General features: G+C 50.2%; 1 protein-coding gene across 3 annotated transcripts in view; it reads left to right on the top strand.

The window, feature by feature from the left end:
* The window catches only part of LOC147895793 (uncharacterized), an 88,736-nt gene that overhangs the window by 26,184 nt on the left and 47,353 nt on the right, over window positions 1–15,199 (top strand). For all 3 annotated transcript variants that reach the window (XR_015541904.1, XR_015541903.1, XM_087382966.1), the window contains exon 4: window positions 9,989–10,103. Coding sequence is in view for 1 of the 3 variants with exons in the window: in XM_087382966.1 (XP_087239092.1) it covers window positions 9,989–10,103 (115 nt within the window). In the remaining 2 variants the exon portion in view is untranslated. The remainder of the gene's footprint in view (window positions 1–9,988; window positions 10,104–15,199) is intronic.

The raw sequence follows: 15,199 nt of genomic DNA, 5'->3' as shown, positions 1-15,199 counted from the left end.
GGCCTCCCTCAGCCTGCGGAAGAATGACTGTCTGCCAAGCAACCCTGGCTCTGGTATCTCTGAGGCCATCCTCCCCGGACCAAAGGAAGTTTCGAACCAGCCTCCTAAGCTGTGCCACGCTGGATCTCGAGAAACACCAACAGGAAGCCACATACCAAGCCGTGGCAAGGAGGACTTGGTTGACTACCAAGGCATGACCTGCAAGGGAAAGCTTAGCAGTGCTCCAAAAAGCCAGCTTCTGTCGGATGGAATCTAGCACCGGGAGAAACTGCTGAGCTGGCGTGATGTCCAAGCCGACCTGATAACCCAGGTATCTAGCTGTCTGTCCCCGCGGGATCCACCTGAAACCCAAAAACCTCCCCCACTGAGAACGCGCCTCGGGGTCTGTGAGAAAACCAACTGATTTGTTCCAGTTGATTTTCGCACCAGCAGCCGAACAGAAGACCTCCAGGGCCATCCTCACCCTCTCCAGCATCAACTCATCGTCCTGGACATACAGGGGTGTGTCATCCGCGTACTCCGAGTCCAAGAGCTCCGTGTCCTCCTGGAAGGGAAGGCGAACACCCCTGATCCCTGTAGACCTCGCCCGAAGGTAGTAAGTCATAGCCTCGGCGAAGAAGAGAAACAGGTAAGGAGCAAGGGGGCAGCCCTGACGCACTGATCTCTCCAAGCTAAAACGCTCACCCATCCTGCCTCCAATGATGACTCTGCCAGAAGCTGTCCTGTACAAAGCTGAAATACCCTGAATCCAACCTGCTGGGAAACCTAGCCGCTCCAGAGTCCCCTCCAGAAAGGACTAGTCCACTCGATCGTAGGCCTTCTCAAAGTCGAGAAGTAGGATGGCAAGGTGTGATCCGCTGTGCTGAGCCCACTCCGCCGCCTCTGAAAAGGTGAAGACATTATCCAGGATACTGCGATCATGGACAAAGCCTGTCTGAGTGTCATGAATGAGGTCTGGAAGTAGAGGCCGAGAACTCTGGCGCTGATCATCTTGGCGAGGATTTTGTAGGCAGTGGTAAGGAGAGTGATTGGGCGCCACTGACGGATCTCCTGTCTATCTCCTCCCTTCGGGATGAGGCAAATCAGTCCCGAGGAGAGGCTCTCTGGCATATAACCGCTGCTGAAAATCCTCTGAAGAGCTGCTAGGAGGGGCTGATGGATCTGGTCCCAGAAGGAGGTGAAGAATGCCCGGGATAGCCCATCCTCACCTGGGCACTTCTGTCCATCGATGGCCATCAAGGCCTCCAGCATCTCATCCGTGGTAAACGGTGCCAACGTCGCCTGCATGCTAGGCTGGGACCAAGGAAGGAGTGTGCCTCCACACCTCCTCACGGGCACGACGAGTACAAGGAGCAAGCGGCTCCTGCTGGAAAAGGGTCATGTAGAAGTCGGTGGCCAACCCCAAGACCTCTCCCGGATCCGTAACGATGTGTCCCTCTGCTGTCCTGAGACTCCGAAGCTGATCACCTGCAGCTCTCTGGCCATGTGTCGTGAAGAACTCCCTGCACATCCGGTCACCCTTCCGAGCCCAGAAGGAGAGAGAGGCGTGATAGGAAAACTCTGAGCGATGCTGGAGTGTCTCCTCAAGAAGGGCTCTGGCTCGAAGGGCCTGGATCCGAAGCTCCTCCGAGCTCGGGGATGCTTGCTGGAGTCGCTGAATGGAGGCGAGGTCCCTCCGAAGAGCTCTCTCTCTACCCCACCACTCCTGTCGAACCTGTAGGGCTGCGAGCTGGCAGATCTGGCTGGACTCTTGCAAAGCCTGCGCCACCGAATCAACCAGATCCGCGCACTCGCCCCAGTCTCTGTCCCAAAGACTGCAAATACTGCTGCGCACGTCCTCCCTCGAGAAAATGGAGTCGGGAATCCGGCATGAGCGGGGGGAAGGGCCTGAGCTGCCGAATCTAATGATAAGAGCACAGGCGCATGGTCGGAAAGTGTCGTCCCTGGAACTATACCGGCCTGACCGCCTCTGCTGATGGCCCAATCACTAACATAAAATCTATCCAGCCTCTCCAGGAGTCTGCCTCCTTTCCTGCGGAAGCCCCACGAGAAGTCCAAGCTCCCGTGCCAACGCCGGAAGGACGGGTCTCGCCAACAGTCCCTTCCTCCTGTCGCAAAGATAAAAGAGTCCCAAGCGGACTGCTCTGCCTGAGACATACCTGTAAACTCCGGTCCTCTGCCCTGCTGGTCCTCCAAGGTCTCCAGATTGTTGAAGTCACCTCCAACAATCCAGGAATCCATGTCTGGGAGAATCCCTGTAAGTGTCCTCGAGAAGGTGGCTCTACAACGGAGATCTGTGGGAGCATAAATGTTGAGGATTCCAACTCTGGAGCCCTCCAATTCCAGGCCTACCCAAAGGGCACGACCTGGTATCAACGTGCCATGACCGAAAACTCCCTGGGCTAGCTGCTCTCCCACGGAAGTACAGACACCACCACTCCTCCCCAGTGCGCCGATCGAGGGCTCCCAATAAGTGTGAGAGCGACCAGGGAGAATCTTTCGTATCTACGGGAGTGAGCCGCCGAAAGCTTGTGCTCCTAGAGCAGAAGTACATCCAAATGACCAATCACTGCTGGCTGAAGTTCCTGTCTCAAAATGAGCTTCCTAGGACCACGGGTGCCAGAAGAGTGAAACCCGTTCACATTCCAGGATACGAGGTGTAGGCTCATGGTGAGGACTGGGAGGCTGCGAACAACTGTCTGCTCGCGGTCGAAGTCGAAGAGGAAGCTGACATTTCGGAGTGGAGGCGCTGGCGCTTATGGGAAGGTTTGGAGGGGGAAGCGGGGTCGTCCTGCCCGTCCTTCAACACCTTCAGCAAAGGCGAGAGGCCTTTGGTACCATGAACGAAAGCTTTCTCGAGCCAGCTCGAGATCTCTGAGGTGGACATCCCGTAGAAGGCACGGAGTTTCTGAGGAGTCCAGGCTCTGACATCTTGGGGGAGGGGCCAAGACAGGGGGGCTTGAGGATCACAATCAGTCTGAAGCATTTGGCGGCGCAGCGCCACCGCAGGCGCATGTCACCCTCGGACCACTGAGTCTCGAGAAGCTGCCCACCGGACGGGCCTATCCAGGAGCAAACCTGAGCATGCATCTGCTCCTTGAGAGCCTCCCAGACCGAGTCGTCTGTCCAGGTCTCGGTGCCGTCGCTAAGGAACGTGAAAGCAAAGCTAGGGCCATCCCTAGGGGCCAAGGCGGCTATCTTCCCATCCGCCCCTTTGCGGAGCGGGAAGATACTGATGTCGAGGCAAGCAGGGAAGGTCCCGAGCACATCCAAGTAGTCCCAGGGGCCAGATCTGTAAAAGTCGCAAGGGAGCTCTCTCTCCTGAAGCTGAGGCCCGTCAGAGTTTGCCACTGAGGGGCCAGCGGACGGAGAAGCCTGCTCCGGTGGTGGTGTAGACTCAGGGTGTCCTGCCAGCGGAGGGGGAGGAGGCTGGGGAATAGGCAGCTCCGACTCCTCAGGGGCGGCTAGCGGAGGAGAAGGAGGGGGAGCGTGGGCTGCCCTCGGCTGAGGAACCGTCGGTGCAGCTAGCTCTGCGGGAGAGCTGAAAGAGGCGGGGGGGGGGGAGGGATGGGGCTGCATCTGGAGCTGGGGCTGAGAAGGAGGGGGAGAAGACTTAGGAGGACGAGGGGGCTGAAGCTGCGGGTCGGGAGATATGGGGTGCAGTTGGGGGATGGGCTGGGGCTGAATGGGAAGAGGCTGGGGAGAGGAAGAGAGGGGGACCTGAGGCTGTGGAGGGCGGGCTACCGTCGAAGAAGATGCTCTCCCATGTCCCTGGGGCGGCTGCGTGTCGGGTCTCTGAGGTGCAGCTGCAGAGGCTGGGTAACCTCTGCCTCCTTGCGTTTATCAGAAATCTTCTTGTTCTTTCCTCTTTTCCTTCTAACCTCAGTCCAGCTGCCAGCTATCTCTGGTCCGGGCTCCGGCTGCCTCTGCTCCTCCTGGCGTGGCTGCCCGGAGGGGGGGGGAGGGGGCGGAGAGGGGGGGGGGCAGGGGAGGCCGAGAAGAGCTGGCGAAGCGTGGGCAAACAGCCGCCAGGTGCCCAAAGCCGTGACACCTCAGACACTGTCTTGGCTGTCCGGTGACTACCATGCTCTAGGTGATGCTGCCGGCACCTGTCACGATCTCTCGATCACTGCCGGGAGAGTCGCAGGATCCACCACAGCCACACGGACTCGGGGGGCTCCTGCCGTAGTCACCGCATCGGCGAAAGTATCGTGCATAACCCAGCCGAAGTGGGAGCCCAGGTCCCTAACAATCGGCTGCAGCTCAGTAGCAAGACCAGGAAAAACTAGTGTCACTGGATGGCGAGGTATACGGAACCGAGCATCAAAATCTGCTGCGCTGAATCCACGGTACCACGGGACTATCATGATAATCTTTCCATCCACTGACGTGGGGGAGCCAGCAATCAAGTTGCTCGCAGCTTTCGCATTGGAGAGTTTAAGCCAGAAGATGCCCCTTCCCATAAGGGCCACCTCCTCAATATGGCCGTCCTCTAGCATGAGAGTGGACTGGAGCCAGTCCCTGATGGCTGATCTGGAGGGGGAATGTCCAATGACTCTCCCATAGACAGAGGTAAGGGCAAAGTCATTGGCAACCTCCTGAACCCGAGATGATTGTTGCTCTGTCAGGATGACGCGGTAGGCATCTGGAGAGGGAGGGACCGTCTGGGCCTCCGGTTCTGAGCAGGGAGCCGCCATACCGCCAAGACAAACTGCGAGGCTTCCGATGAGGAAGAGGCTGCCACCCAAAAAAGGGGGGGGGTTAGAAGCGGGAGGGTGGAGCCTGGGTGTGGCGGGAATGGAGGTGGCGTGGGGTGGAGGCGTGGAGGCGGGGAACGGGTGAGGTGGGGAGGCGGGAGCGGAAGCGGGGGCGGGGGATAGGCGGAGCGGGGCGAGAGGGCGGACGGGGGGCGGGGGGAAGGGTGGGACGGAGGGGCGGGGTGGAGCGAATGGGCAGGGGGGGCGGGGGTGAAGGCGGGAGGGGAAGGCGGGGGTGGAACGGGAGGGCGGAGAGGCGAGAGGGGGGGCGGGAGGCGAGGGGTGAGGGGGCGGAATGGGAGGCGGGGGTGAGCGGAACGGTGGAGGGCGGGGTGGAGCGAAGGGGTAGCGGGGTGGAGCGGAAGGGGTAGCGGGGCGGGGGTGAGCGAGCGGTAGCGGGGGCGGGGGTGGAGCGTGGCGAGGGGGGGCGGAACGAGGCGGGGGTGAGGCGGGGAGTGAGGGGTGAGGGCGGGGGGGGGCTGCGGTGAGGGGGGGGAGAGACGGAGGTGCGAGGGGGGGGTGAGGACGGGGGGCAGGGGTGAGGCGGAGGAGGGGCGGGTGTGGCGAGGGAGGGCGCGGTGGTAGCATCGGGTGAGGGGAGGTGAGGGCGGAGGGGTAGGGGCGGGAGAGGGCGAGGCAAGGAGGGGCTAGGGGGAGGTAGAGGTACGGAGGGGGAGGGGAAGCTCGCAGGAGCTCTCAAGACCACTTTGGCATACCTTGCTTTCAGAACCTTCAACCTCAAAGCTAGGAGGTTGGGAAACATAGACCTCTTCTTGCAAATGCCCATGAAGGAAAGCTATTTTAATATCAAGCTGATGTATCTGCCAATGAAAGTGGGCAGCAAAGGCAATAACAATGCGAATGGTAGTGATCCTGGAAGTGGGAGCAAAAGTCTCCTCAAAGTCAATGCCATGCTGCTGAGCATAGCCCTTAGCAACAAGATGGGTTTGTAACAGTCCACTGAATCATCAACTTTCCATTTGATCTTGTAAACCCACTTAGTTCCAATGGCATTCTTGCCATAAGGCAAATCACACAACTCCCAAGTGTCATTTTGATGGATAGAATCCAATTCAGCTTGCACGGCCTTCATCCAACAATCATTCTGAAAGGCATCTTGATGACATAATGGCTCTTCTAGCATGCTCTTTCCGGACAGCTGCTCTCGTACGGGCTGGCAGAGGAGTGTCTTGTTATCTGTCTTTTAATGTGTCAAGGAGCCAACGGGGTCCCTTTTTAGGCTCCTGAATTTTTGCTCTTTCCTGGTCAGGAGCCCGGTGCAAATGATCCTGATCAATGATAGGCATATCAGGCTGAATTTCTGCATGCGCATGGGGCTGTAAATGACCAACAGATGGAGGAGGGACAACCTCAGATGGAACATCATCCCGAGCATCGGATGAAAACAAAGGCATCAAGTTGTCAAATATGTCTGGGGCATCAACAACGGGCTGTTTTTGACAGTCCAGCAAAGGCATAGTGGAAGATTCATCAAGCACAACATCCTGACTAACAAAACACTTGCATGTGCGGGGCTGATATAGCTTATAGACCCTACTCTCTGAACTATACCCAAGAAAAATGCATTTAACAGCTTTATCATCCAACTCAGTGCGTCTCTGTGAAGGCACATGAGTATAAGCTAAGCATCCAAAAGTCCTCATGTGGGAAATGCGAGGCTTACGACCCGTCCAAGCCTCATAAGGTGTGATAGTCTGCAATGCCTTTGTAGGACATCTATTCAAGATGTAATTTGCACACATGACCGCATCCAACCACAACTTATTAGGCAAATGTTTGCCCTTCAACATGCATCTGGCCATTTCCATCGTGGATCTATTCCTTCGCTCAGCCATGGGATTCTGTCAGGAGTATAAGGCACTGTGCATCGATGATTAATGCCACAGGAAGCAAAAAAAACAGCATACTTCTTCGACATGTATTCATCCCTCCTATCTGCTTTAAATCTTTCAACTGCCTGTGGAGATAGGCAACCCTCGCCTCATTCCGCACTTGATACAAAGATGCAAGTTGATCCCATGCTTGCTTAGCTGTCTTGCAAGACCGAATATGAGGGATAATAACTCATTTCACTGAAAGAGCAATCAAGGCATGTGCTTTGGTACATGACCATCCCACTGAATTTACTTCTGTGAAGGAGGCAAAGCACTTGGAGCAGGAGGTGCAGGAGTCCTGGCTGTAGCAGTAGAACCATCACGTGAAGTAGAACCAGAGGCCTGGCCTCATAACCTGATGTAACAATATGCCATAGATTCTTGGCAACCAAAACATGTCCCATCATGTATGACGGTCCACATGGGGTAATTGGTGCCATCAAGCTTGTCATCGGCCCCAATCAGCCCAAACAAATCATCTTTGCCACCAGACATGGTGCTGAAATACAAGGCAAATGCACCAACTGGAAAAGCAAATGAGAGAAAGGCAACCTCTGAGAATCAAGTGCCAAAAAACTGTCCAAGCTTCAAAGCTTATGTCTGCAAAAGACTCTGCTATCCCAAGTTGTACCTGTTGCAAGAAAAATCCCCAAAGGCAACACGAGGCCTTTCCAAAATGCAAATGAAGCAGAAATTGGAAAAAGCCAATGCAACAACGGCTTACCCAATGATGTACAACAGTGACAGGCTTTGAAAGTGAGAAAATGAGGGCTGGAAATGAGAATTACAGCAAAAGAAGTGCTCCCACGAGGAGGAGAGCACGTAGAAATGGAGAGAGAGAGATCCAATGGACAGAAGCTCACAGCCTGAGGCAAAGGGATGCCAAATGAGGAGGGAAGGGCTCAAAGAGAAGTCTTCGGATCAATTCAGCAGCTCCAAATGGCTCCAAACGTCGGCACGTAGCTCAAGGCAGCTCCAAAATGCTGGCACGCAGCTTGAGGCAGCTCCGAAATGCTGGCACCCAGCTCAAGGTAGCTCCAAAATATTGGCGCGTAGCTCGAGACAGCTCCGAAATGCTGAAAATTTTGAGAAATGATTGGCGCGCACCCTGAGGCAGCCCGTACTGCAGTGAATGTACTAAAATTCTGACAAACCGGACAAAAGTACGGAATTTTTTGATAGATGTTCGGATTTTTCGTACAATTTTTGATGCATGTGCGGATTTCCGTACAATTTCTAGCGCATGTTCAGATTTTTTTTGAAGGTTCAGAATTCGGTACAGATGCTATAAATGCTCGCGTGTGGTCGTTTTTTGCTGCAGCAGGCTGGAAAATGCACCGAAAAACAGTTTCTTCATGAGAGTTGCTCCAAAGTGCGGTTTTCTCGCGACAAAATGAGGTTTTTCGCGACAGAAGTGCTTGGAAAGGTCTCAAACATTCGTGGGAGTGTAAACCAGCAAGACCAGCAAGAATGAGAACTCCATAGGCTGCCAAACAGCTTGGGAAAGCTGTCAATGGCTAAGGGAATGGATTCTTGACCTGCTCTGATACCATTGTTGGGTGTTGGAAGCAATGGAAGCTAAAAAATGGAAGCACAATGGAGAAAAACGAGATGCTGTAATAGATTGCTGCAAAAACTGAAGTGTGGAGGCTCAAGGGAGAGCCAACATAACAAAACCCTAGGGCTAACTGCCCTAGCCTGGACTAAGTGTCCTAACTGACCTAGATGGTACATAAACTAACTGTACTAATAGTCCTAACTGACTATAACTAGGCCTACAAAGCTCATACTAAGGTATAAGTGGCATCTATGGATAGCCTACAGAAGGGCTGACTTTTCAACACACTTGTGAGGATGACTGGCATGTATGCAACACCTTTCTAGGGGAGCGGTAGAGTGGAGGAGATTTGAGCGGCTACATATGGTTATGGGTTCTAGGACTCAGTCCCCCATCAGATAGTGTAGGCAGAGTTCGCCATGAGACCTCTCTAGGTTAATGCCCTTTTCTAGACAGTGACTTTCCTCCATAGGGTATGGGCCTTATCTCGCTGGAGACTATCGAGGCGAACACTAGAGTCATCCATATGTTTGGCAGAGAGTGGGGCCAACGCAGTTTGGTATGCACGTGTATTCACTGTGGTTTGCGAGTCACCTTATCCAAATGGACCGGCTTCCCCCCTTCCAATACAGCATGGATACACCTCTTGAGTCGATCCCTCGAGATGACATTAACCGTATCATACGGTTAGACCTCCTTCAGTAACATACATCACGGGCTTGGGGGGGGGGGTACGAGGAGCTCCTACCAAGGTCCAATTATATCATGACCACTTCTTGAGAGTATCGGAGGATGGACTTATCATCAGACCCCAATACTCGAGGACAGAGGACTGTCACATGCATTGAGGATTGCCATCGGACAGATGCCGGTCTCATCACATCAGCTGGGGATTGAGGCAAGACATAGTGAGGTGGAGGAAGAGGAGGTAGCTGACCGGCGAGCGCTATGGATCAGTGGGGAGAGACAAGATGATACTACCGAGCGAGGGACGCAGAGTCCACACACGACACGGAGATTGACCAGGGCATGCACGATCGAGGTCTGAACTATCTCCGCCCTCCTCAAAGGCTATCACCCGAGATGAGGAGTCACTCTTGACATAACCCATTGGATACAGAGGTCGAGGAGACCATGCCCTGTGCCACATTGTGAGATAGCTCGATAGGTGCAGATCTGAGAGATCTTCGCAGCCACCGGAGAGATAATATGATGCCCGGTTTTGGTTTTTGGTTCAGCTCCAAACTCCAATTTTGTTTGTTTGAGCTTTTGAGGCTTCACATCTATAGCTATAGCTTAGTTTAGCATAGCTCTTAGCAAGGACCCTAGTGCGCCCTTTGCTTCAGCCCTTTGAGGCTTGTATGAGTTTCCAGTCTATTATGGAGTACTTTGTCCCATAGGCCCGTGAGGCCTTCCGCGGACGTAATCTCTCTCGCCCCTCCCCCCCCCCCCCCCCCCCGGTGCTGCTCCTTCGTTAGTCATGCTCTTTAATAATTTGCAGTGTTCAAGGGTGGAAGTAATTTAGCAGGTTGTGTGATCCTTTTTTACTTGCTTCTATCTCCCCTATATGAAATAGGCTTCATATTTTTGAGCTTTTATGTTACTTCCTGTATGTTTCTTTCATCCTCTGTAGTTTTATTACAGTTGTGTGACTATCCAGTTGTCTCTCTCTCTCCTATCTAAAATATGCTTCTTGGTTTTCAAGCATCTGTTCAAGCAACTGCTCAATGCCAATCAAATGTGCAATACTTGATCTTTAAAAAAAAAAATGTTTGTAGGATAAGCCTGTAGATTCAACAGTAAAACCGGTTGTTGCACAAGTTTTACGCTCTACGGTGCCTATCTACACAGCTCCTATGTTGCCTGACAGCGATGATGGTATTCCCATTGAAGGTACTTGTCTGCATTACATTTGGTAGGGATCATTATTTTTGTGCAAGTTAAACTTTCTTTTTCTATAGAGGTCTTGAATAGATAAGTATTTTATTTGTCTTGCTGGCTCCTGTGGGACTTCAATATTTTACTTCTCCTTTGCTGCATAAGGAAATTTTATTGGCCCTGCATCCTTTTCAATCATTGATGGCATATGGTACTAGATCCAGTCACTTGTGCTTTGTAAGCTCATCAGGAGAATACCTATTCTGTCTCTTTCAAGTGTTTAAGAGAGAGAATAGGCATTATATCTTTCAAGGTAAAGGAAACTTAATCTTCTTTGATTTGGCCCTTCTCAAGTATAATGTATTTCACCACAGCGCATCCTAATTTGATCTCTTGGAAGCATTATATTTCTTATGTTAATCCATTACACCAGCAGTTCAGTCACACTCTTATATTGTTGTTTCATGATGAATGTAGTAATTTGTGATGCAGTCATGCCCTGCTTCGTCTTGTTGGAATAAATTCTAATTATATGTCTTCTATTATCTTTCCTGTAAACTTACGAGTACAAAACAAGGAGCAATATCTTATGGTGGAGGCAGCTGCTAGTGCCACATTAGAAGTAGAATTGAGACATTGTTTGTTTTGTTTCCAATTCCAATGCTTCTCGATGCACTTTTGCAAATTTTTGAGTGATATTTCTGGTGCTCTCAACGGAAGCAAGAACGGAAGAAGGAGAGAGAGAGACAGAGAGCCACACAAGTTTGGTGGGTGCAGAACCACCCTAATCTTCTTTTTCATTCATTTATATATGTGTTTGAGTATTGTACATAACCGCGGTTAAGGCACAGTAACCTTTAACCCCCACAACCTCCCACTTAAAGGACAGTGTGCCTTTAAGGGAGAACAACCAGTGAGCATACTATCCAATGCCCATCAATACACGACAATACTCAAACCGCTGAGTAGGTAGACTCTTCGTCAGCATATTTGCAGGGTTATCATCTGTATGAACCTTGACAAGCTCTATGCGCTTGTCCTCAAGTACCTCCCTGATGAAATGGTACCTGACCTCAATGTGTTTGGTCTTTGCATGAAAGACCGGATTCCGTGCTAGCTGAATAGCACTCATGGAATCACTATGCAATGTTGGTACACCTGTATGAATCCCCAAATCTCCCACTAGCCGATCAAGCCATATAGCCTCCTTGCAACCCTGTGTGGCTGCAACATACTCAGCCTCTGTGGTAGACAAAGCCACGCACTTCTGTGCACGAGACATCCACGACACTGCACCACCTGCAAAGGTGAACACATAACCAGAAGTGGATCTCCTACTATCCACATGCCCTGCATAGTCTGAATCTGTGTACCCAAGTACACGCATGTCTCCTTTACCAAAGCAGATGCACATCTCCTTGGTACCCTTCATGTACCTCATGATGCACTTAACTGCCTCCCAATGCCTCTTTCCTGGATTAGCCATATACCGGCTAACAACTCCCACTGCAAATGCAATGTCTGGTCTAGTAGCTATCATAGCATACATAAGACTCCCAACTGCTGATGCATAAGGAACCTTGGCCATCATGGCCCTTTCCTCATCTGATTTGGGACTATCTGTATGACTCAGTTTCACATATGGAGGCAATGGAGTACTCACTGCCTTCCCCCCCTCCATATTGAAACGCTGCAATACTTTTGTAACATACTCTTTTTGTGAAAGCCAAAGGAGTTTCCTACTCCGATCACGCGTGATGCGCATACCAAGAATATGACTTGCAAGTCCCAAATCCTTCATATCAAAGGCCTCATGCAACTTGGCCTTTAATGCATCTAGCTCATAAGTATTCTTGCTAGCCAATAGCATATCATCCACATATAGTGCCAAGATTATCAGGCTATTATCCTTAGCCCTTTTAGTGTAGAGGCAGTGATCAATTTCACTCCTTCTAAAACCCTGCGACCGAATGAAAGCATCAAACTTTTGATACCATTCTCTAGGTGCTTGCTTAAGACCATAGAGACTCTTCTTCAGCTTGCAAACTAAATGCTCTTTGCCCTTTTCTTCAAAGCCTTCCGGCTGCACCATGTAAATTTCCTCATGCAAATCCCCATGCAAGAAAGCTGTCTTGACATCCATTTGCATAAGCTCCATATCCTCTGATGCCACTAGTCCAAGCATGCATCTAAGTGTGGTCATCTTCACAACCGGAGAGAATATCTCATCAAAGTCCACACCCTTCTCTTGCTTGAACCCTTTAGCAACCAAACGGGCCTTGTACCTAGGCACATCATCACCTGTGACCTTCATTTTGTAGACCCATTTACATGGCAATGCTTTCTTTCCATGTGGCAAAGAAACCAAGTCCCAAGTCTTATTCTTCATAAGTGAACTCATCTCTGATTGCATAGCATACTCCCACTTGCGTTGATCCTCACGCATCATAGCCTCTCTATAGCAAGAAGGCTCCCCGCAATCAGTAAGCATCACATAGTCTACCCCTAGAACAAACCTATCAGGCGGTCTAGACACTCTAGATGATCTTCTCAAGGGCATTTTAGCTTGCTGTCCCACTTGCATATCAGCCACATTTGGCTCATCATTTCCACCAATAGATGATCCATCATCTACCCTTGATTGTATACCTGTGGGAGTACTTGGTGGTACCATTTCTTGCACATTTGGTGCATGGACAGCTTGCTGTCTATCAACATAGGCAGGTGGATTCACATCCTGGAAAGTGATTCTCCTCATTTCCACATCCCTCATGGGTGCCTTATGCATCTTCTTCTCATTGAAGACCACATCATGGCTGCGTATGATCTTCTTTGCTTCTGGATCCCAGAGACGATAGCCCATCTCTCCACTTTCACCATAACCTAGAAAGATGCATTTCCTAGACTTAGGATCTAGCTTCTTTCGAAGCTCTTTTGGCACATGTGCATATGCCTCACACCCAAATATACGCAAATGAGAGTAAGAGGGCTTCTTTCCACTCCATGCCTCTTCAGGAATACCACCATCCAAACTCTTACTAGGTGATCTATTGATCACATGCACTGCAGTCTTCATTGCCTCAGCCCAAAAACCACCAGAAAGACTTGCATTGGAAAGCATGCATTGCAACCTTTCTTGAATGGTACGGTTCATCTTTTCTGCAACTGGATTTTGCTCTGGAGTATGAGGGGATGTAAGCTCCGTCTTAATCCCACGTCACAGAAATGCTGAAAGTCATGAGAGAGATACTCTCCACCATTGTCAGTCCGTAGGCATTCTACTTGACTGATTCTCAACCAAGGCCAGCCATTTCTGAAATACCTGTAACACATCACTCTTCCGAGCTATAGCATAAGCCCACACTTTCCTAGTTGCATCATCAATGAATGTCACATAGTATTCAGCCCCGCCTAATGACCGTGTAGGTATGTGACCACATACGTCTGAATGCACCAAATCAAGCATTTCAAACTCTTTCTTTCCCCTTCTTTTATGGGCTGATTTAGGCTGCTTCCCATAGAGACAGTGCTCACAAAATTCAAAATCAGAGAAACTCAAATGCGGTACATAACCCAAACGGCATAAGAGTTTCATTCCATTCTGGCTCATGTGCCCCAACCTGCAATGCCACAAAGAAGTGCTTGGCTGCTCGGTTATTGCAACAACATGATCAAATACCCCTGATACATGTAAGGGATACAAAGTCCCACACTTGGCACCCCTAGCCAAAAGCATAGAGCCCTTTTGAATTTTCCAACTTTGAAAGCCAAAAGTGGTGTGAAAACCAGCATCATCTAGCTGACCCACTAAAATAAGACTCTTGGTCAACTTAGGCACATGTCTCACATGTTTCAAAACAAATGCAGACCCATTTGCAAAAGAAAACTTTATGTCACCTGCTCCCACTATGTCACGTGCATAGTCATTTCCAAGATGCACACAACCTGTCTTTCCACTATCATAAGTGGAGAACCATTCCCTATGGGGAGTAACATGGAATGAAGCACCAGAATCCAAAATCCAATCCTGGGAATATGCATCATCTGAAGTGGTAAGCAACTCTGCAGATAAAGTAGACATGAAGAGAACATCATTGTCACTATCATGTGTGACTGCATTGATCTCCTCGATCTTCACTTTTACTTTGTCCTCCCTTGGACTCTCTTCGTTTTGATTTGCACCCCAATTTGCATACTTTTTCTTATTCTTTTGCTCTCTTTTCAGCTTGTAGCAATCCTTTTTCATATGGCCCTTCTTGCCACAGTGGTAACACTCAATGTTCCGTGCCCTGGATTTGCTACGAGACTTCCCTCTTTCTTGGGACTTCCCCCTGAACTGTGATCTGCCCCTTTGCACATTTAAGGCTACATCCTGCTTGTTGCCATCCATAGACTTCCGTCTAATCTCCTCAGCCAACAAGCTACCCACAACATCATCACATTTCAGTACTCCACCAGGTGCAGAGTTACTGACAACTGTACGGAAGGTATCCCATGAGGATGGCAATGATCATAAGAGAAATATTGCCTTAGTCTCCGCATCAAAATTCATTTTCTGAGCCTGAAGCTGGCTGAAAATAATATTGAATTCATTCAAGTGAGAAGCAATGGAGACCCCTTCCTTCATCTGCAGCTCAAACAACCTCTTCATGAGGTAAACTTTATTAGAGGCAGTTTGCTTCTCATAAGTGGCACACAGTTTCTTCCACAAATCTTCCGTAGTCTGCTCATTTACTACTGTGAAATAAACTGACTCTGCAAGATGAAGTCTAATAGTAGACTTTGCTAATGCATCCAACTCATTCCAATCATCCTCAAACATATTTGCAGGCTTAGCTTCAATCCCTGCTAAGGGTTTAATCTGCTTCTTTTGAATAAGCACATCCCTTATTTGTTCTTTCCACAAAGAAAAGTTTGTCCCATCAAACTTTTTAATGCTGAAAAACTCCTTTTCAGGCATGGAAGAGGATGCCATGATGCAAATAAAGCAAAATCCCAAATGCTAGTGCCTGCAAGAGAGAATCACACCAAATACCAAGTGCACCCAAATGTGTATGCCATAATAAAGTGAAATATCACCAAAACTCAAAGCTCAAAGCATCAAAAGATGC

This window comes from Dipteris shenzhenensis, chromosome 12 (assembly GCF_047967505.1).
Source record: "Dipteris shenzhenensis isolate YYH24624 ecotype China chromosome 12, Dip_SZ_1.0, whole genome shotgun sequence".
NCBI classification, from domain to species: domain Eukaryota; kingdom Viridiplantae; phylum Streptophyta; class Polypodiopsida; order Gleicheniales; family Dipteridaceae; genus Dipteris; species Dipteris shenzhenensis.
The sequence above is the reverse complement of the archived record's forward strand: the minus strand, read 5'-3'. Positions and strand labels throughout refer to the sequence as shown.